The sequence below is a fragment of the Musca domestica genome, unplaced genomic scaffold (assembly GCF_030504385.1).
Source record: "Musca domestica strain aabys unplaced genomic scaffold, Musca_domestica.polishedcontigs.V.1.1 139, whole genome shotgun sequence".
NCBI classification, from domain to species: Eukaryota; Metazoa; Arthropoda; class Insecta; order Diptera; family Muscidae; genus Musca; species Musca domestica.
Window position 1 is genome coordinate 401,275 of NW_026712191.1, and position 23,616 is coordinate 424,890.

Below are 23,616 nucleotides of genomic sequence, written 5' to 3' on the forward strand. Positions count from 1 at the left end.
CTAGAGGGTCTAATAATTCCATCAGTTAATAGTTCATTAATCTGTTTTTCTACTTCGTTTTTCAATGACATAGGATAGGGGTACGACTTAGAATAGATTGGTGAATCTGAGAGGGTTCGGATTTCTCATTGAACTCGAGAAGTGTATGTAAGTTTTTTATTAGGATCTGTGAAAAGGTTAGGATGCTCTTTTATAATTTGATCTAACAGAGATTTTTGAGTTTCGTTCATATGATTGGTTCTGAATTCCATTTTGTTAACCGACTGGGAAATGTGTTGATTTTTATCTTAGTTCTATTATTTATTAACAAATATTTTTCTTTAATATGGATAATTGCATTTAATTCTTTTAAGCTGTCATGACCAAGAATGCCATGAAAGGATTTCAAGGAAGGTAGGATATAAAATTTTATTGGGTGGTTCTGTAAGTTGAATAAGTTTGCGAATGTGTGGTGTGTGATTTTGATATCTCCAGAGACTGAATTTGCATAAAAGATGTTTTCATTTTTGATAGGATTATTAACAAAACATGGTTGGATATAATTTTTATTAGATCCAGTATCTATAAGAATTTTTAAAATTTTGCCATTCTTCGCTTTGCATTCAAAATTTGCGTTAGCCTAAAAAATGGATATCAGTGAAATTTAGAGTGGACATTTCGTCTTGTTGATCTTGATCATAGGATTCAGCGTACTTGCCAATTCCTTGATTTTGAATTAATTGCTCATAATCATTTTCGTTATAATTTCCAGCCTGTTCGTCCTGGAAATTCGGTATAGTAGAAGTATCTAGTGTACTTTCTATGTGAAAATTACGTTGTAGCTTATGCGGTGGTGGAACATAGCTTACCGACGGAGGTCTTTTGTTATTAAATTTATCTTGATTAGAAATATGAGGTCTGTTTTGGTAGTTAACATTTCTTGTATGAATTGATTGGTCAACTTCCATAGATTGAGGCCTTTGAGGTTTTGGTGCTATTGGTCTTTGTGGTGGAAAAGGTTGATGCGATTGAAAACGCGGTTGAGGATTTGGTCGAAAATTAAATTTGGGGATGGTTTGGTGATTTTGGAATGCATTTTGGTGCATATTATTCAATGGTCTATTGTACTGGTTAAAATTTTGATATGTCAGTTCTGGATAAAAGGGTTGTCTTTAGATAGTATTTGCATTGCGTATTGGAAGGGGCGGTGGTTGACGTTGTCTTTGATTTTCGTGCTTCTTTGCGTACTCAGTTCTATAATTTTGATTCTCTAGTTTTAAACAGAGGTGCAAGGCTTGCGGGAGAGCCGCGGGTTCCTGAATGCCAAGTAGTCTTGGTAAATCACCATTTAATCCTCGTACAAAGGTATCTAGGGCTTTGTCTCTGTACGTTTGTGTTAAAAGTCTCAAGGATTCTTGACTCATATCCATACATCCTATTTTATTAAGTATTAAAGATAAATGAGTGTAGACTTCTTGATAAAATACTTGGATGGTATTTCTACCTTGTATCAAAGAAGTCATCTGGTATTCTAGTGTTCCTAGATCCCGTTTATCTGCATAGTGCATTGATAGACACTTTACAATGCAGTTCCAATTTAAAGGAGTATTGTAAGATTCTAAAGCGATGTCAGCGTTGCCTGTTATTTTGTTACGGATAACGCTTAGAATTCCGTAATACTTAGGAGTGCCTTTGCATGAATCGTTAATTTGTAAAACACGGTCAACACTTTTCTTCCAGGAATTAAATTCCATGGGATTACCGGAAAAATCTCTAAGACTTCTGACGATATCCGGTATTTTGTCTAGATCACTTAGGTCATTCCTATATCTGTCGTCAATGTTTTGGTCTGTCCCGTAGTTAAGGTCATTATTAGGATTTATAATTGCCTGAACTAAATTCCTACATTGTTGCTCACAAATGGCGGCTATTCTATTTTCTAACTCCTCATTAATTTGTACCGCTGGATTTGGATTGGGGATAGGAGCGTTAAGGACAGGAGGTCTTATGACGTTAGGGTTAGGCATAATTATTTTTTTTTTTTTTTTTTTTAAAAAAACGAAGTTTGGGAACAATTTTTACAGAGTACGAAATAAGATTTCTCTTTTTTAATATGATAATAATAGAAATTATAATTAGAATATGTTACTTGAACTCATCATCTTGTTATTTGGAAATTAAACTTCGTTGTTGTTGCAGCTTCTTGTTATTTGAAAATGTAACTTCGTTGTTGTTGCAGCTTCTTGTTATTTGGAAAAGTAACTTCGTTGTGGTTGCAGCTTTGGATGTCTTCTTGTTATTTTTAAGTCTTTCTCCTTCTTCAGTAATTGTTCTTGAATTAAGACTGTCTTTTTTTATTAATTCACCTTATTATAATTAATTCTTTTTACTTTTTAATAATTTTTCTTTAATTAGTTTTTGTTTTGTTTCTTTTAAATTAATTCACTTTATTTCTAATTTTCGTTAGTTAGTGTTTTTGTTTTTATTTTCATTTTAATTCAAACTTATAACACTACCGTTCCGATCTCGTGAATGTTGTCCTTTTCGCGTTCCTACTGAGGATTCACAATGACACTTTAGACTGAACGGTTGCCTGCGGACGGACACTTACAGGCGTAGGGTTCATTCGGTAACTGTTATTAGTGTCCCTGCTCGGGCGCCAGTTAATAAAACTTTCTGTTTAAGTGAATAAACTTTTTGTTTATTTTATTTTTTCTTTTAATTTTTATTTTATTTTTTATTTATAATATTTGTTCGGAGAGAACTATGTTCTCTATAGTCCTATTTTTATTTATTTCTCAATTATAATATTTGTTCGGAGAGAACTATGTTCTCTATGGTCCGGTTTTATTTATTTCTTAATTATAATATTTGTTCGGAGAGAACTATGTTCTCTATAGTCCGGTTTTAATCAACAACTGTTGGCTACTGACTCTGCTTAACTAAATTATTTTATTATTTATGCTTTTGCGACGCATTAATCAGAACACTTGCAATGCCTAATTTTGCAGACGTTGCGTCTGCAAAAAATAGCTGCGAATGTTAATAGCGGAAACATATCGAGTGTCGAAATAATAAAGTAACAAGAGCATGTAAGAGTTCATTGACTATTGGAGTCAAAACTGCAGACATAGCAGATTAATTTGAAATGAAATTATTATTTTAATATTATTGTTATTAACTTATATAAATGTATTACCGAAGCTTTTAATGAAATATTTTGCCTTATACAAAGGTACGTCTGCTCCCGATAAAATAACACAAATTTTCCTGCAATGTAGTTTATAGGATAACATGTAATGGAGACGACGCTGACGTATGCCAAAAGGCATATGTACGACAAAGGCGAAATTAAAAACTAGACTCTCCAGACAAAAGTTGGATCAAAAAAGTAACAAGCCTCTCGAACAGAAGACTGCTCTAACTGCCCATTGCACAACATTGACAGGACATAACCCCAACCTTCAAGATATCGACATAAAAGCACCAGAAAATAATTACAAAAGACGATTACATATTACAAGTTTACCAAATGACAAACGAATTAATTTTAAAACCGATAAAGACCATTGTGCTCACTTTTACAGAACCCTAGTTCATAAACACGAAATAAACTTAGTTTGATAGTGACATTTAAACTGAATTGACGAGCTTTTATTTTAAAATGTATGTTATTTATTGTGTTATATATTGTTAAATCAGTTTTTAATTTGCGTTTTTTTTTTTGTTTTGTAAAACAGATCCATGAAGATGATTCCCGAAGGAAATCGAGATATTGGATTAAAAAAAGGGAAAAATTCAAAACTAAAACACATAGTTAACCAAATAGGTAAAATAAATATAACAGGTCGACAATATACAACAACAACATTTAACACGGAAGGCACATCGCATCACAACAAAGGAAAATACGTTTAAAATGAATTTATACAAAGAAATTAAGCAAAAGTATGGCACAAACACTATCAACAACACCAAACATTTTTCCAGACATCACAGGAAAACAGCAACTTTGACAATATCAACAACCTTTTTAATAAAATGCAGATAACCAGGAGTAGTTTCAAAGCTAATCTCTAACACTACTAAAAACACAAACAGCATATTCCAAGCAAATGAAAAAATGGCTCCAAATTTATTACCAACACTTGAAAAATATAATTGCAACAAGAGTATAATAATTACAAATAATATAAAACAACAAAAGTATACTCAAAAAAACTAAAGCGGACCAGCAGCAGGTAATGGACGAAGAAGATTACAATAAATACATTGAGACCGAAAATGTTCTCCGTCGCAGCTACGACAACAAAAAAAGACTCATCAACAAATACCAAGCATTAAAACAAGAACAACTATCAATACTGAATATTCAACATAACAACCAATGGTTCACCAACGACAGCAACGTAAGCATACCAAACGACATTCAATGGCTTTTGTCGATGGGTCCCAAATATGCTTTGCCAACAACAAATATGCTTTGCCTTTAATGAATGTTATTGTAGAAAGTGAAGAATGCATTCAAACGTTAGACGACAAAGAGGATCAAGAGAGCGCGATAAATGCAATAGTCTCTTTAATTGACGACCACTTACAACAGACGAAATTGAGTATAATAGATAAACTAAAAATGGACACAGTAGGTAGAACAAAACAATTTTTAGAAGAACAAAAAAACGTATTGATCTTAAATGCGGATAAAGGGAGAAAGAGGTTGCAATGCACAAGATGGACTATGATATGAAAATGAAAACTATTTTAAGTGATATGTGTACCTACAAAAGGTTAAAGCGGGACCCAACTACGACATTACAGAATAACAAGTAAAAAAACATTAAGTTCGGCCGGGCCAAACTTTTAATACCCTCCACCTTAGGGTAAAGGAAACATTAGAAGAAATGTGGTAAAAACCATTAAAATGCCGAATATCGGGAGGTACCGTTATATGGGGGCTATACCGAAACGTGGACCTATAATTACAATGACTCGCCACACGAACTGGGACCCATTATAATCTACAACTTTTTTTTCAGAGAAATTCTTGAAAAAATATGTCAAAAATCATCAAATTACCGAATATCGGGTGGTACCTTTATATGGGGGCTATACCAAAACGTGGACCTACACATGCAATGTTTTGCCACACGCAGAGGGACCCGTTATGACCTACAAATACCAACGTTCAGACATATCAGTGAAAAAATGTGGCATAAAACATCAAAATACTGAATATCGAGAGGTACCGTTATATGGGGACTATACCAGAACGTGGACCGATATATCTCATTTTCAATACCAACCAACCAAGACACAATACAAATTGCTCTGCTAAATTTTGGCGCTCTACGTCAAATAATGTGGGCTGTATCGTGATTTCAACAGACAGACGGACAGATGGACATCGTTAAATCGACTTAGAATTTTATATAAAATGGGAGTAATTGATATGACGGAGAAAAATAAATTGAGAATCAATACTACAAATTTAAGGACGTAATTGATTTTAATAAAGATAATGAATTTGGAGATTGAAAAAGACGAGGTATTAATATCATTTGATATCAACAACAAATTAAAAGATAAATTATATAAAATGGGTGTAATTGATGTGAAAGGGAAAAATAAAGTGACAATCAAAACTGCAAATGCGCCAAGAATCTACGGGCTTACAAAAATACACAAAGAAAGTACACCTCTACGACCAATATGTTCTTCAATAAATTCACCAGCCCACGGACTTTCCTAACCACATTAAATATTCTAAACGCATTCAACCCAGCATACAATTTACATACGAAATGGAGAAAAACGATAGACTAACCTATTTGGACGCAATTATAATCAGACAAGGAAGAAAGCTTAAACGATTGATCTACTTATATTCTAAACACCCCCGACACAGCGACAAATTCTATCATAGAATTTTTAATATAAGTAACGAACAATTTCAAGAAAGAAAAAAACGCCACATATTTAGCCTGATTGTATACGCAAGAACGGACCATGAAAAAGAGGAGAAGAAAATATTTATAAAGCTGTTACTTACATCCCGGGATTCTCAGAAAGACTTTGTAAATCAAACATCTTTAATAAGGACCATTATCAGTTAGCGTTAAAATCATGTAATAATGTTGACAGTATGTTTAGGAAAACAAAATTACAATAAGAAGGAGGAAAAGTGCAATGCATTGTATTTAATCTTTATTTTTATCATAAACGTTACAAAATATTACTTAAATTTTATTATCATATTTGAATAAAAATTAAAGATTACAGCGTGATTCTCATGAAAGAATATTACATTTAAAAATATAACAAGAAAAACACTTATTTTAACTTTTGTTACGTATAAGTTTAAATATATGCCTACAAAATTGACAAGCCTCTCGAACAGAAGACTGCTCCAGTTGCCCATGGACAGCTTAAATAATAATCAGACAAGGAAGAAAACTTAAATTAGATTGGTAACAAAAACCAACGGCGTCAGAACGATTGATCAACTTTTATTCTAAAGACCCCGACGACTAAAAAGAAACACAGCGACTAATTTTATCAATGAATTTTTCAATTTAAGCGACGAACAATCCCACTCAGAGAACAAAGAAAAATACGCCACATATTAAGCCAAAATGATTTTTCAAAAAGCACAATTGACGACCTGATTATACACGCAAGAACGGACCGTAAAAAAGAGGAGAAGAAAAGATGTATAAAGTTGTTACTTACATCCCGAGATTCTTAGAAAGACCTTGTAAATCAAAACCATATTTAATAAGGAACACTATAAATTAGCGGTAAAATCATAATATAATAGTAATAATAATAATAATGTCGACAGTATGTTTAGTAAACCAAAATCTTAAATTAAGAAGGAGGAGGAGGAATGTAGTTTATAGGATAACGTGTAATGGGGACGACGATGACGTATTCGAAATGGCATATGTCGGTACGACAAAGACGAAATGAAAAACTAGGCTCTCCGGACATAAGACGGATCACAAAAGTGACAAGACTCTCAAAAAGAAGACTGCTCTAGCTGCCCATTGCACATTGACAGGACATACATTCAAACTTAAAGACGTCGACATATTAGCACAAGAAAATAATTACAAAAAAACGATTTACATTAGAAATGTTACATATTATAAACTTATCAAATTACAACGAATTAATTATAAAACCGATACAGACCATTGTGCTCACATTTACAGAAGCCTAGTTCATAAACACCGACGAAAGAAAACTTAGTTTGATAGAGACATTTAAACTGAATAGACGAGCTTTTACTTCAAAATGTACGTTATTTATTGTGTTATATATTGTTAAAATCAGTTTGTAATTTGTATTATTTATTTATTTATTATTATTATTTTTTTTTTTTTTTTTGTAAAACAGATTCCTGAAGATGATTTCCGGAGGAAATCGAAATATTGGTTGATAAAAAAAGAAAACTTATAAAAAACACACAGTTTTTAATGACCTTATGGCAAGCAATTAACCAAATAAGTAAAATATAAGTATATAACAGGTCAACAATATACAATATCGACATAAAAACTTTATTATTAAATCCAAGAAACAGATTAATGACAATGAACACGAACAAAATACAGCTACTTATATTATATCCTAAATTATCATATCCTCAGGCGGGTAATTTAGGATATAAGATTTGATAAAATTTTACCTTCAATATTATCGGTAGCTGTATTAACATTATTTTCGTGTTTATTGTCATTAATCTGTTTCTTGGATTTAACAATAAAGTTTTTAGGCATATTTTTAAATTAATACGTAACAAAAGTTACAATAATTACTATGGTAATTACAAGTTTTTGTATTGTTATATTTTGAAATATAATATCCTTTTCAGAATGTCGTTTTATAATTTCTTTTTCTTGTACACATTCTAGAGGTTCCAATTTTGCAATATTATTACTGATATAAATCATTTGCAAGTGATCTAAATGTGTGTTAAAAAATTTAATTCATTCAACTGAATAGTACAATTGTTGCATCTTAACAAATTATTTTCTTCAATAATTATTGTTCTGCTTAATGAATCTTATCTTAATATACTTTTTGGTATGTTCCAAGTTGAATTTACAATTGGTTCTACAAATATGGTATGATAGTTTTTATTTGTTTCTATACACATGCATTCTACGTCTGTTTGTTGTTAAATTCATGAATGATTTTCTGTAGGGCATATAGAGCAGAATGATTCCAAAGGCAATTTTGAGTGAATATTTACCGATGCATTAGTGAAATGCGACTGAAACCTTTTCGTATTGGATCTGGTGTGCGAATCCGATCCCTTAATATCCCGTAAACAATCGAGATTCTGAATTCTCTCTGTCAAAAATTCATCTAAAGCTGTCTACCTGGATAATGCCGATTTATCGAGTATAAATATATGAACATTTTCTAGATAGTCAAAAAAATTATGACAGACGGACAGATGGACATCGTTAAATCGACTTACAATCCTTTCCAAGGTGGAGGGTATAAAAACAACAATGTAATAAAAAAATGATATAAAATGGGAGTTATTGATATGATGGAGAAAAATAAATTGACAATCAATACTGCAAATTTAAGGACGTAATTGATTTTAATAAAGATAATGAATTTGGAGATTGAAGAAGACGAGGTATTAATATCATTTGACGTAGTTTCGTTGTTCCTCAGCGTACCGAGTAACCTAGCTTTAAGAACAATAGATGAAAAGTGGAAAATTTTACAAAAAAAAAAAAAAAACGAAAGTACCTAAAGAACTTTTTAAAAAAATACTGATCTTTTGTATAAAGATATTATGCTCGGCAAGGTGTATGAACAACGAAGACGACTTCCTATAGGATCACCAGCGTCACCGATCATTGCTGACATCGTAATGGAGGAAATATTGAACGCTTCTTAAGAAAAACTGATGACAAAGTCAAGAGCAGTAACTAACTACGCAGACGACATTTTCTGTATAATGACGAATCCGAGATCAACACCACATTAAATATTGTAAACGCATTCAACCCAGCATACAATTTAGATACATTACAAATTGAGAAAAATGAAAGACTACCCTATTTGGACGCAATAATAATCAGACAAAGAAGAAAGCTTAAACGATTGATCAACTTTTATTCTAAACACCCCCGACACAGCGACAAATTTTATCAATACAATTTTCAATATAAGTAACGAACAATTTCAAGAAAGAAAAAAACGCCACATATTAAGCCTGATTGTATACGCAAGAACGGACCATAAAAAGGCGGAAAAGAAAATATTTATAAAGCTTTTACTTACATCCCGGGATTCTCAGAAAGACTTTGTAAATCAAACATCTTTAATAAGGACCATTATCAATTTGCGTTAAAATCATGTAATAATGTTGACAGTATGTTTAGGAAAACAAAATCTAAAATTAAGAAGGAGGCAAAGTGCAATGTATTGTATTTTTGTATTGTATTTTATCTTCATTTTTTTCATAAACGTTACAAAATATTACTTGAATTATTATAATCATATTTGAATAAAAATTAAAAATGATTACAGCATGGTTATTATGAACCGTCTGAATTAGTGCTTCTAATTTAATTTAATGCTTCTTTTAAAAAAGTATATATACAAAACCAGGAAATATCTTCACCACCATTTAATTGAAAAATTATTTCTATACGATTTAATTAGCTTTTACTGAAATATTTTGTGCTCAATTTTTTAAGTACTGGACACCGTCCGGGAAATGTTATATAACCTCATCTTCACTCAGGTTGCATAAGGAACAGATTCTTTGGTTTATTGTTCTAAACATTGTACCTCTTGCGCGCATGATCAATGATATTTGATTTTGATTGTAGGATTTGCAACAATAGACAGGTCCAATATTATGATTGAGGCTGCTTTATATTCTTTGCACACTATTTTGCGCCTAAATAATGTTGTTGTTCACACTCGTGTGTTTGATGGTATCTAGTAATTTACTGCAAGCATTATACCACGTTCACTTGTTTTCCATCACATTTTCCACTTGCACATTATTTGTTAAAAGCTTTGACTGAAAATCCTTGTACCAACATATATTTTTGTCTTTAATCTTTAAAGAGAGCTCGTGTGGCAATCGCTGTTTTTGCATATCAAACAACCACTTTGATACATACTCTAAATGGAGAGTGTATGTGTAAACATAACCTTCATCGTAATCAGTTTCTAAGGCTAATACATAATTGGGAATATGACTGCAAGAAACATCTTCCATCTTGTATGCAAGGAAATATTTGTTTTCCCAATGAAATCTTTCCATGATATATTTACACATGTTTTTGATGCATTGGTTTTATGTTCTATATGTTTCGTGCCTAGGTGTTATTGTCATACCAAGGTATTGATACTCATTTACAGTCCTGAACCATTCTCCATTGTAAGTCCATTTTTCACTTTCTGCCAATCGGCCGCCCTTTCTGAACATCATGATTTCCGACTTTGTTTGGTTGACCATCATTCCCCATATATAACTGTATTTTGCCAGATGGTTTATCATTTTTTGCGTTGTGCCAACTTCGTCAGCCAGTAACACAATATCGTCTGCGTACATCAATAAGCGTATGTTCATTTCATCTATCATATCCTTCGAGAAATCCATGCAGATCGTTTAGATATAGTGAAAATAGTACTGGCGACTACAAACAGCCTTGTTCAACTCCATATTTGGTTTCAAAATGTTCCGACAATTCTTTGCCAATCCAAACGTCTGATTTTGTGTACATGTATACATTCTCTATGAAGTTAACTATTTGCGTTGACAAGCCCAAGCTGTGAAGTTTATATAAGAGGTTTTCTTGGTATAGTATCAAATGCCCACATCGAACTTGAGGTTTATGATTGACACCAGGTTAAAGACAATATCAACTGTGGAATAACCAGTTCTAAATCCTGCCTGAAACTCGTTTAAAACTTGAATCGATTAATCCATTCTATTATTCTTTTATTCACAATACCCATCATTAATTTGGCTATGCAATTCATAAAGCTTATTCCTCTGTAATTGCTCGGGCTGTTAATGTCTCCTTTCTTATGAATTGGATATATGTTATTTGTTCTAAACATATCATAATCCTCTTGATAAAATCCATTGATAAAAAACTCGTAGCTTATCCCATCTTCGCCAGGAGCTTTATTTTCTTTTAATTTTCCAAGTTGTTTTCTGAGTTCCGACAACGTAAATTCTCTATTCAGGTCTTTATCTATCATACACAGCGACGCAAAATAAGCGTTTGAAGAATCTGCTGTAATGTGACAACCAATCGTTGTTTCCTTACGCCTAATTTAATTTGTTATCTTCCACCACACTTTAATGTCTGTTATCGTATCCAATCGTCTTTCTAAATCACTGTAGTACTCCATTTGCTTCACTTTACATATGTATTGGTATTCTTTCCGTTCCTTATAGTAAGCTTCCTTTTCTTTTTGTCCCACTGTTGTACGATATTTAATCAAACATTTCATTGCCTTATCCCTTGCCTAAAGGCATTCTCTATCGAACCAATTATGTTTAAATTTTTCCTTTTCTTGTTTTGAGATGTTAGGGTATGAATTAACAATCAGATCAATAAATCCACACAAAGGTTCATTTTCCGGTACATTCCTGATATTGCTTATTAATGCAGATTGGTAACCATTTTTATACCCTCCACCATAGTATGGAGGGTATATTAAGTTTGTCATTCCGTTTGTAACACCTCGAAATATACATTTTAGACCCCACAAAGTATATATATTCTTGATCAGCATAAAATTCTATGTCGATTTATCGATGTCCGTCCGTCTATCCATCTGTCCGTCTGTGGAAATCACTCTAGCTTCCGAACGAAATGAAGTAGGTTGATAAAATTTTACTCAAATGTGTACTATGTCTGCAGGACTTTTGGTACTGAAAATGGGCCATGTAGGTCCACGTCTTCGTATAGCCCCCATATAACAGTACCTCCCTATATGCGGTTTTTTGATGATTCTAGCGATATTTTTTACTGGAATTGTTTCAAAATTAATATTTAAAGTTCATAATAGATGATTTGGCTTAAGACGGAAAAATAGGCTATGTAGGTCCACGTCTTCGTATAGCCCCCATATAACGGTACCTCCCGATATTCGCTATTTTGATGATTTCAGCGACATTATTTACTGGAATTGTTTCAAATTTGGTATTTGACGTTTTTAATAGATACTACAGCATAAAACAGAAAATGGGCCATGTAGGTCCACGTCTTCGTATAGCCCCCATGTAACGGTACCCCCCGATATTCGGTATTTTGATCATTTTCGGTATTTGTCCCAATATTCGGTATTTTGAAGATTTTAGCGGCATTATTTACCGGAATTGTTTCTCCTTGTGGGGGGGTACCGTTACAAGGAGGCTATACGAAGACATGGACCTACATGGCCCATTTTCTGTTTTATGCTGTAGTATCTATTAAAAACGTCAAATACCAAATATGCAGTATTCATTACGAACTTCAAATATTAAAACTGAAACAATTCCGGTAAATAATGTCGCTAAAATCATCAAAATACCGAATATCGGGAGGTACCGTTATATGGGGGCTATATGAAAACGTGGACCTGCATAGCCCATTTTCTGTCTTAAGCCAAAGCATCTATTATGAACTTTAAATATTAATTTTGAAACAGTTCCAGTAAAAAATGTCGCTAGAATCATCAGAAGTGCCGCATATCGGGAGGTACCGTTATGTGGGGGCTATACGAAGACGTGGACCTACGTTTCTATTCCCCATACACTGCATTAGAAAGTTTAATAAGCTTTTTGAATTATATTCTCTGAGAAGGTCGTTGTAACCTAATTGAATATCTAGAATTACATTTACATTACCCATTGGTGAAGGGTATTTAAGTTCGGCCCTGCCAAACTTAATGTATTTTTTTACATGTTTCAATTTGACTTATATTGAATGTTTTTCAATGTTTTTTTAAATAATTTTTATTTTTACCATCTATATATAAAAAAGAACGTTATATACGTTACTACGCTTATAACTCAAGAACGGCTGACAATTCATACCATTTCGGAATGATCCGAAAACTAAAAATATGAGTTAGCATTTTTTTGTGATGTGTATTTTTTTAATTTTTTTTCATATTTGTTTTCAATTTTTCAAGATATTTAATCTCAGGTACCTTTTTACTGTTGTCTATGCGCAATAGCGAGTAATAATGACGTTGCGCAACACCTAATCTGGGAGTTGGGAAATTCTAATTGAAATTTCAACTATTTCAGAGCTCTCGCGTGGCGTGTATTGGTTCATGGTAAAAATCTGCTTGGACTGACGCTTCAAACACGGTATGTCATTAAGCGATGTGACATCTCTGTCAAAAGTTATGGTGTTGCCAGATGGGTCCGTCGAATATGGGCAACCCTGTAGTATTTGGTTAGTAGATCAAAATGAAAAAAGGGTTTTGGATTCCTAAGTCAAACTGTTTTTAGGCCTATTAACGTCAACGATTTGGCATATCTCACATGTAAGGGTAAACTACGATTTCAAGTTTTTTTTATATGTAAGCAATATTTTTTTCGAAAAATTATAAGTATGGTCCCACGTTTTGGTATAACCCTCATATGAAAGTCTCCCATGATTTCAGCTACTTCCGGGGTCTTGGTCACATATTTCAATTGACTTGGCTCTTATTTGGCTTTTAAAGGGGTAAAAAACCTCTACGCAATTTTTTTTGGAAATTTCGAAATTGCGCCCATAGAAAGGTGCCTCTTGATTTTACCTATTTCGAGGATCTCGACCACATTTTCCAATCGATTTTGGCTAAAAACATGTATTTAGACTTCTTTGGGAGAACCATCCCTGCGGCAATTTTTTCAACCAGTGGAAAAAATCGTTAGTTACAAATGCACTATTCTACAACTAACCACAAATTGGTTGAAAATTCATCTGGATATATAAAAAAGTAACCAAAACTGGTTGATATTCAGATGACTTTTCAACCAATTTGTAGTTAGTTGAAGAACAATACATTTATGAACTAACTTCCCTGCGTCACTTTTCTCAACCAATCGAGAAAATCGTTAGTTATAAATGCATTATTTTACAATTAACTACAAATTGGTTTAAAGTCATCTGAAGATCAAACAGTAAAGAAACCAGAACTTATTGATATTCAGATGACTTTTCAACCAACTTGTAGTTAGAGAGCGCGTACACACCAAAGTCCGGACTAAGGCGGGTTAGCAATGGTTTCGCACCGGCTAAAGAAGCTTCATCAGCCAGTAAATAAAATAACAAAAATAACAGACACACACAGATTAGTAAACAAAGTTAACAAGGTACAGATTTTAAAAATCGCTGATCATTGGCTGTGTCTACTGTACCGCAAAGGGAAATGTAGATCAAGTGCCAGATGATCAAGCAGCTTAGTAATTTATAACATAATTTCAATCTACTGTTTACAACTATTACTCAAAGGCGAGTTCTACTAGTTCCGCTTGGGGAGATGTAGATAAGATGCCGTAAAATGAGTTTGGAGAATTAAGACAAAGACATGAAACAATTAACGAATACTCATTAAAGAAACAAAATTACATATGTAGAATATAGTTCTTTATTGTATTTAATAGATTACTTAAGCAAATAGTGTTAAATAAACTGTTATAAATAACACAAAGTGACCTCATAGGGTTGTTAAGCTCATAGTTAGTTCTCGCAAACGATAATTTAAAGGGTTCGAAATTACGAGTCCTGCTAGAAGGAACATTATGGTATATTTCACCTATAAGAAATGGAGAATCAATGAGACCGCGTACTAATTTAATGATAAATAGTGCACTTAACATAAAACGTCTTTTTTCAAGTGATGGAAGGTCAATTAACAGTAACGGACTCTTATAAGGAGGAAGAGGTTCGGAAACGTTCCAGTTTAAACCACGTAAAGCGAAAATTAAAAACTGAATTTGTACTGATTCAATTTTATCAGAGTAAAATTTATAAAATGGACTCCACAATATACAGCCATATTCTAATACTTGACGCACTAAGCTAACAAATAATCTTTTAGTTACGTAAGGATCATCAAACTCTTTAGACCAGCGCTTGATGAATCCTAGTAAAGATTTCGCTTTTTTAACGCAAGAATCAATATGCAAATGAAACCGAAGCTTAGGATCTAATATTACGCCCAAATCAACGAACGAATCAACATTATCCAATTTGTGGGAGCCAATAAAGTAATTAGATAATAAAGGTCGGAATCGAAAGAAAGACAACTTTTTGCACTTTTTTAGATTAAGGGTCATACCATTTGTACTACACCAGTTTACGAGTGAGTATAAATCATATTGTAAAGAGATTTGATCACTAATTGAATTTGTGTGAAGAAAAAGCTTCACATCATCAGCGTACATTAAAATTTAGGAAAAACGAACTACGTTTGGAAGGTCATTTAAGTAAAGAACAAACAGTAATGGGCCCAAGTGACTTCCCTGGGGTACACCTGATGAAACAATGAGACATCATTAAAAATAACTCTTTGTGTACGATTATGTAAGTAGGAGGATATCCAGTTTAAAAGTAATGTTGGGAACCCCATTAAGTCTAGTTTTTGAAGCAAGAGCTTATGAACTACCGTATCAAAAGCTTTGCTAAAATCAGTGTAAATAACGTCAGTCTGTTGCTTATTCACAAAACCTTTTTGAACTTGAAAAACAAATTCTAATAGATTAATAATTGTAGATCTACATTTCATGAAACCGTGTTGACAAGGTGAAATTATGCTTTTTATGTAGTGTAATATTCTTCGTGATACCAAAAGTTCGAAGAGTTTAGGAATGTCGCTTAATTTAGCGATACACCTATAATTACTGATGACACTCCTATTTCCTGATTTATGCAGGGGAATAACAAAACTCGATCGGCAAAAGCATGGGAAATATCCTTAAGATAAGGAGAAATTAAACAATTTAGTGAGAGGTACAGAAATTTCACTAGCGCAAGATTTTAAAATGTACGTTGTAACGCCGTCAGGGCCTGGAGAGAATAAGGAGCGTAGTGTTCTTAACCCATAAAAAACTTCGTCATCTGTCAGGATAATACGGGGAAAATGATTTGATTTCTCAATATTATAGCTGTAAGAACCATTAAAAGTATTCTGGGTATAAGAAGATTGAAAAAAACTCAGCAAATAAATTAGAAATCACTAAGTTGTCAGAATATTCAATACTGCCAAGTTTCAAACTACTGGGAAATTTATGTGCCTTCCTTTTGGAATTTACAAATTTAAAAAAGTTTTTGGGTTTATGTAGCAGGTTTTGTTTCATTTTTATTAAATATTGCGAATAACATTTGCAGTTTTCAGAGTTGTATCTACTCCTTGCGGAAGAATACTTTGAATAGTTCAGTGCAGTATTCGACATTTTAAATTTTTTGAATAATCTGCTTTTCAAATTACGTTAACGTCTCAGTGAAGGGGTAAACCAAGCAGGACCCTGATCTAAATTTTGTTTTGCTATAGGTACAGAGCTAGATAATGCAAAATTAAGTTGCTCATAAAATTTTGAGACACATGAGTCATTGTCATCACTTAAATGCCATACAGTTGTTCGCGGAGAAATAAAAACACACAACCGGCCGGTTATAATGTATTTTCAAATCTGATTTTATTAAAGAATATTTCTTACTTAAGTGCTACCTAAACTATTCTGACTTAACCTAATCGCAGACACACAATCTTTCTTATCTATTCTAAGGGCACGCTAGGAGGGATCTTGTGTCCCAACACTTAAGTGCATGCTACCTACTGAGCGCACATCTATCTGTATGTGTGGGCTTTATTGATCCTTTATTATCAGTGCACACAAATAGATTTTATGGCCGCTTGGAATTTCTAATCATTAAAAATAGATTACCATCTGCGCTGCCGCAGAGCTACAAGGCCGCTGAATTGCTTACATATGGTTTCTTTTTCTAATATTATTATTTTTAGACCGTTCAAAATTAAGTCAAACGATCACAAGAGAATGTTTCTTAACCTTTTGTCTATGTTCTCTGAACATTCTCCCGGGCGGCAAAATGCTGTTAAACATTTACAGGCCGTGGGAATTGTATTGCAGCTATTCTTCTGATTATCATTATTTTTCTTATTAATAAAATTATAAGTATTACTATAACCATAGATACTAAAATTAACGATGTATGCCCCGACATGTGGTGGAAATTCAGTCCTCTTAACTCCACGTTTTCGTTTCTTAATTTGTCCACACACTCCTTCAATTGATTGATTTCTTTATCATGATTAATCAGTAGATCCCCGATAGGTTTGATAGTTTCCTTATCAGCCTCGCTTACGTCCTTCAAAAGAAAGGAATGAAATTGTGCTGTTACCTCATTCCGTACTCTATGAGCAGCTACCAACGTCACTTGACCGATTCTCGCTGTACAATCCGCCTCCAACGAGAAAATCCCTTGCTGCGGAAGTTCCATTATCGTTTGTTTCTTATGGGAACATTTCAGATGTGCAGTGTTATTTGAGAACGTCTTGAACAACCAATTTCCTTGCATTTGTAGTGGCATCCAATAAGGCATTCGTTCAGTTTCATCGTAAGCGCAGTTTATATCTATGTGAGGTCTAAAGGGCGCCAATTCGCATTGATTCGTTGACGCATCTCTCCAAGGAAAATTGCCTTCACACATGATTTCTTTACCCAGAGTTTCTTTGCACTCGTTCAGCATCGCCTGTGTCAAGAAATGGAAAGAATCGAGCTCAAAATTATAAACAATGTAAGGTGCTTTAACCCGAGCTATCATCACCGTACCACCCTCTTGAAACGGTATGGGAATAACCCTGTAGAACTGGGATGATTGTCGATTGAATAGTGGTATTTTTATATCTATTACCAGCTGCGACCCCACAAATGTTCCATGACCCGTCATCAAATGTAGCACTTCTTTTAATTCCATTCCTGTGTGTTTACCAGGAAGTACATATTTTTCGGGTAGAGCATCCCGAATCTTTACTATCTCTTCCTGCAACTGCTTAGGAGTTATGAGAATGGGGTGGAATTTACCGCTGTTCACGTCAATCAAAGCATCTATGACTTCCCTTTGTACTTCTTCACATTCCTCCACAAGCTCATGAATCTGTTTGGCTATTATAAAGAATCTTATCGACTCCCTGTATACGAAGTAGTTCTCATTCATGGTGGCGGTTATATTCTCAATCTTCTTTTTTATCTCCGAGAAATGTGAATTCACTTCCTCGGTTGTTCTTTTAAGGATATTGACAGTGGCATCAACTAAGGACGTCTGCTTCTTTGCCAGTTCCTTTAAATCCTTTTGGTTGGCTAATAAATTCTCCATGTTATTCTCCATTGCTACTCGGTCATCATCGTCCATCATACCAAACGCCCAGTGTTGGAACGAACCCACAAATTTTAATGGAGTTCCTCTTTTCTGGCGCTTGTCATTTCTCATAAATAGTCCATTGTTCGTCTTTATCTTATTAATAGCATACTCCATATTGTTTATCGTGGACCAACACTGATCCTCGAACGTCTGCAGTCTCGGGCATACTTCTTGCGATTTCTTTAGTAAGCATGACGCCAGTTCTAATGTTTCCAAATATGGTTTAAGCTCAAAGTATATCAGCATGTTCCATGATGACGAGACCATATGAATTTGGGACATGGGATCCAAATATATTGCGGCTGAGCTGTTTAACTCATGCAATGATGATGCTTTGGTAGCCATTACCATGAATAGGCTTAACATGATTGTCCAAATCATTGATGGTTGCTCCTTTGCTCTTAGCCTACATCTTGTCATATTCATATATGCTGTTTCCGCCTGTGTGTTATCCTTATGCGTTACCTCTTCTTCTTCATCTTGATACTCCAAAGGACATAACTTATTGACCGGCCTCTTCAACACACCATTTTGCGTTTTAAGGGTCACCACTCTTACTACTCCATCTTTTCCCGGATGGACTTCAGTCACTCTCGCCAGAGGCCAATGCGCCGGGTGGGTCTCTTCGTTTTTAAGTATTACCACTTGACCCATTTCTATATTTTTATCTCGCCTTTTCCACTTCATACGGGCCTGTAGCGTAGTTAAATATTCCTCCTTCCATTTTCTCCAAAAATGGTCTTTTATCCTTTGCAGCAGTTTCCACCTATTTGCGCATACTAGGCTTCCTTCTTCTATCCTTGCCTCTAATAAAGGGCGCCCAATAAGGAAATGGCTTGGCGTCAACGTGTCTATATAATCCGCACCACTGCCAAGCTCATGTAATGGCCTTGAATTCAAAACAGACTCAATCTGGGCTAGTACCGTGCTGAGCTCCTCATATGTCAGCTTCGTATCTCCCATTATACGTTTCAGATGGTACTTAATGGATTTTACAGCGGCTTCCCATATTCCTCCAATGTGAGGAGCTGCCGGCGGGATAAAATGCCACTTTATTTTTTGATTCTCCAAAATTGGTGCCAACTTTATGTTATGTTTAATCGTCTTTCTCCAGCTGCCTTGCTGCACCCACGAAGTTTGTTCCATTGTCGGAATAGATATCGCTCGCTTTGCCTCTTCTCGCAAAAAACCGTTTAAGAGCCGCCATAAAAGCTTCTGTAGTCAGCTCACTCACTGCTTCCAGATGTACAGCCTTTGTCACCATGCAAACAAAAACCGCAACGTAGCCTTTCATGGATTTTGTTCCCCTCGTCTTTGAACAACGAATATGTAAAGGTCCAGCATAATCAATGCCGCAATGCTGAAAGGGTTGACTGATGTTTACTCGACATGCTGGCAAATTTCCCATTAATTGATTTCTGACTTCTCCTCTGTAGCGTGTACACCTAGGACAACATCTCACGCAGAGCTTAATTTTATTCTTAGCTCCTATGATCCAATATTTTCTTCTTATTACGCTCTCCATTAAACGATTTCCGCCATGTAAAGTTTCTAAATGCGTGTGCCGTATGATGTTCTCCGCTAATTTTGATTTCTGTATCAAGGTAGGGTGCTTCTGGTCATAGGACACCGATGAGAATTCCAGCCTTCCGCCTACTCTCATTACCCCAGACTGATCTAGTTGTGGGTGTAATGAAGCTATTTTGCTACGATGATCCACCACACCAGCCTTCTTCAATTGTTTTATTTCCGCAGGCCACTCGTATTCCTGATGTCGTTTTATAATTTCAATTTCGGCTTCTTCCAGCTCTTCTGGTGTTAAGTGCTCGGTTTTTGCTTGACTTCTCTTTAGCCTTTTAATGAAGCGAAGAATATAAGCCATTACTCGCTTTTGTTTCAAAAATGATGAAAATGTCATAATTTTCTCATAGACGTCTTTTTCTACAGACGTTAATTCTGTAGCCGCCACAATCACTTGCCTTTGCTCCAATTTTGGCCAATTTTGCTCGTCTTTTGTTATCCATTCAGGCCCCTTCCACCATAATTTATTGTAAATTAATGCTTCGGTTGCAATCCCTCTTGAACCCAAATCTGCTGGGTTTTCTTTGGATTTCACGTATCCCCATTTCGCTTCGGGAATTCGCTCCAAAATATCCACTACTCTATTCTTAATGAATTTGTTTTTGTTTTTTGCGTTGTTTATCCATGCTAATGTTATCATGGAGTCACTCCAGGTAAAGGTTACTGCAGTTGTTGTCAAAACTCCTCTAATTTTTTGCATAAGTTTTGCCAAGAGATGCGCTGCGCATAGTTTCAGTTTTGGAAGTGTCTTCTTATTTTTCATTGGATTTACTTTGCTTTTCGCAGCCACCATCGTTATCTTTGCATCCACCTTGAGGTACACAACGGCTGCATAAGCTTTTTCGGACGCATCTGCAAATCCGTGTAGTTGTACTGTGCTAGCTGCTGATATTTCAAACCATCTTGGTATTTTAATATTCTTGAGCACAGGCAGACTGCTCATAAATTGATTCCACTCCGCTTTTAAATTTTCATCTAAAGGAAGATCCCAATCTAACTGCTGTTTCCATAGATGTTGTATAAAAAGCTTTGCTGTTACCGTTATAGGGGTTAACCAGCCCATCGGATCGAAAATTTTTGCCAGGTTTGACAACGCCAATCGTTTTGTTACTTTGTCTTCGTCGCTTATCTGCATGTTGAACGTAAAACTGTCAGTGGTTGGATTCCATTGCAGCCCAAGCGTTTTAAACATTCATCCTCTTGAATATGCAGCACTTCATTATCTTCCGACCAATTAACTGCTCTCAACACCTCCGGTGAGTTTGCAATCCATTTCCTTAAATGGAATCCGTACATTTCCAGTTGATGCGATATTTTTCTTTGCACATTCATACATTCCGTTTTCGAATTTGCTCCTGTTAGAAGGTCATCCATATAAAAGTCTTCTTTAATTCTCTTAGCAATTTCTGGATCTTTACACCTTTTTCCAATTTCAATCAGCGTTCGTACTGCTAAGAATGGTGCTGAAGCGGTTCCATACGTAACCGTGGTCAGCTTGTACGGTTGAATCGGATCTGATCTGCAACTTCTCCAAAGGATATACTGGTAATTCTGATCTTCTTCTGCAATGTTTATCTATCTAAACATTTTCTCCACATCGGCCGAGATCACAAACTTCCACGATCTCCACTTGGTAATGATATCGAAAATATCCCATTGCATCTTTGGTCCAACGTGAAGTATGTCATTCAGTGCCTTTCCGTTTGATGTTTTCGACGAAGCATCAAACACAACCCTTACTTTTGTGATAAGGCTCGTTTCTCTTACAACTGCTTGGTGCGGCATATAGTACTTTGCTTCTTTCTGTTCTTCCACTTTTACCATGTGTTTCATCGATATGAGCTCGCTCATTGTTTTATTATATTCCTCTCTCAGATAAGTACTCTCTTCAAGCCTTTTCTCCAAGCTTAAAAACCTTGCCATAGCTCTTTTATAAGATTTTCCTAACTCCTTGTCTTCAGCAAACGGCAAGCGAACGACGAATCTGCCTGAATTATCTATGCGTGTTGTGTCTTCATAAAGCTTAAGGCAGTATTCGTCTTCTAAGCTGGTTTCTTCGTCTTCTATTTCTTCAATCTCCCAAAATCGTTCAATTGTTGTTGTTGCTGCAGACTTCGTTGTTGTTGCTGCAGGTTTCATTATAACTGTTCCCGACAAAATCCAAACCCACTTTGTGTTTTGGCCCACAATTTGATCATCATGACGAACTCCTTCTTCTAATATCTGTGAGTAGAGGTCGGCTCCAATGACTAAGTCTATTTTTTCCGTTCTGTTGAAATTTGGATCTGCCAGGTTAACATTTCTCCATTTATCCACATCATAGTGGAACGATCTATCAGGATGGGCTGATGCTAGCGATGGGAGAACTAGTGCTTCTGCATCAATTTTAATATCGCTTACAAATCTGGGTCGTATCTCCAATGCCACTTTCGATTTTGCCACACCGACTATTGTTTTTCCTAGACCTTGTAACCTCACATCAGTCTTTTTTCTGGGCAGCTGCAGCAGTTGGGCTACGTCTTCCGATATGAATGTAACTTGTGATCCTTGATCTATTAACGCCTTCACTGTTAAAAATTCTCCGTGCAATGATTTTATTCGAACTTGCGCCGTTGCTAATAGAACATCCGCTGTTGCATTGATGTTCATTGCCTTTGTATTGTTTCTTTTTTCGAAGTGCATTAATGTTATGTGATTCATTCCACACTTCTGGCATTTCGCTTCTGCAAAACATCTCTTATCTCTTTGTGCTGACTTTGTGCTGACTTTGCCCAATCAAATCTTTCCTGCGCGGCTAATGCCGCAAATTTTCTGCGAACTGCAATATCATGGCCGTTTATTTTGCAAAACTTGCATTGCTTTGTTTCCTCTATTCCAGTAGCTTTCGCCTGATGTTGATGTCCAGGGTTGAAATATTTTTTGCCTGCTGAAGCTTCCAACGCTTGGTATTGTTGTTCCAGGAAATTCATCACATCCGCAAGTTTTTGAATGTCCTTAGATTTCTTTACAGTTTGTTCGTAAAGTACCAGACCATCTTTATCAAGCTTTCTTATAATAATTCTGGCTATAATAGGATCTGCTTGATCCAATTGTACCTCCATTGCCTTTAAAGCATGTATGCTCTCGTTTACGTTGTCCAACAGATTTCTAATATTCGACGCTGATTGGCTGTTTATATTTGGCTGGTCTAAAATCCTATCCACTAATTTCGTGAATAGAACTCTTTTATTACCATACCTATTTTCCAGCAATTCCCAGGCAGCTTTATAATTCGCCTCCGTTACTTGTAGGTGTTGCACAATTCGAAAAGCTTCTCCTTTAAGATTCGTCTTGAGGTAATAAAGTTTTTGCACCTCTGACAGCTTCGCGTTTCCATCGATCATTTTTTTGAAGAGATCATGAAAGGAGCTCCATTCTTCAACTTTACCACCAAAACATGGAATTTGTATACGTTTTAATTCCACATTCATCGCCTCATCTTTCACGTCTCCGATTCTTCTTACAACGTCTTGCATTCTTGTTTCAAACCTTTCTTCGATCTCCTCGAATTCAATGTCTATATCTTCCATGCCGAGCACAGTTGAGAGTTCAAGATGTAGCGACCTAATCTCATCAAACTGTTTTTCCCATGAAGTCT

The 23,616-nt window shown here is 35.0% G+C and overlaps 1 protein-coding gene across 1 annotated transcript; it reads right to left on the reverse strand.

Annotated features, from left to right (window-relative positions):
• Positions 1–21,554: 21,554 nt before the first annotated feature.
• Positions 21,555–22,628, reverse strand: LOC131801035 (uncharacterized). The gene has a single exon (XM_059118986.1). The coding sequence runs from the start codon at positions 22,626–22,628 to the stop codon at positions 21,555–21,557; it is 1,074 nt and encodes a 357-aa protein (XP_058974969.1).
• Between the last annotated feature and the right edge of the window lie 988 nt (positions 22,629–23,616).

What these genes read in the sequence shown, in the direction of transcription:
- LOC131801035 (XM_059118986.1), bottom strand. Translation starts at nt 22,628, where the DNA reads ATGAACATCAATGCAACAGCGGATGTTCTATTAGCAACGGCGCAAGTT.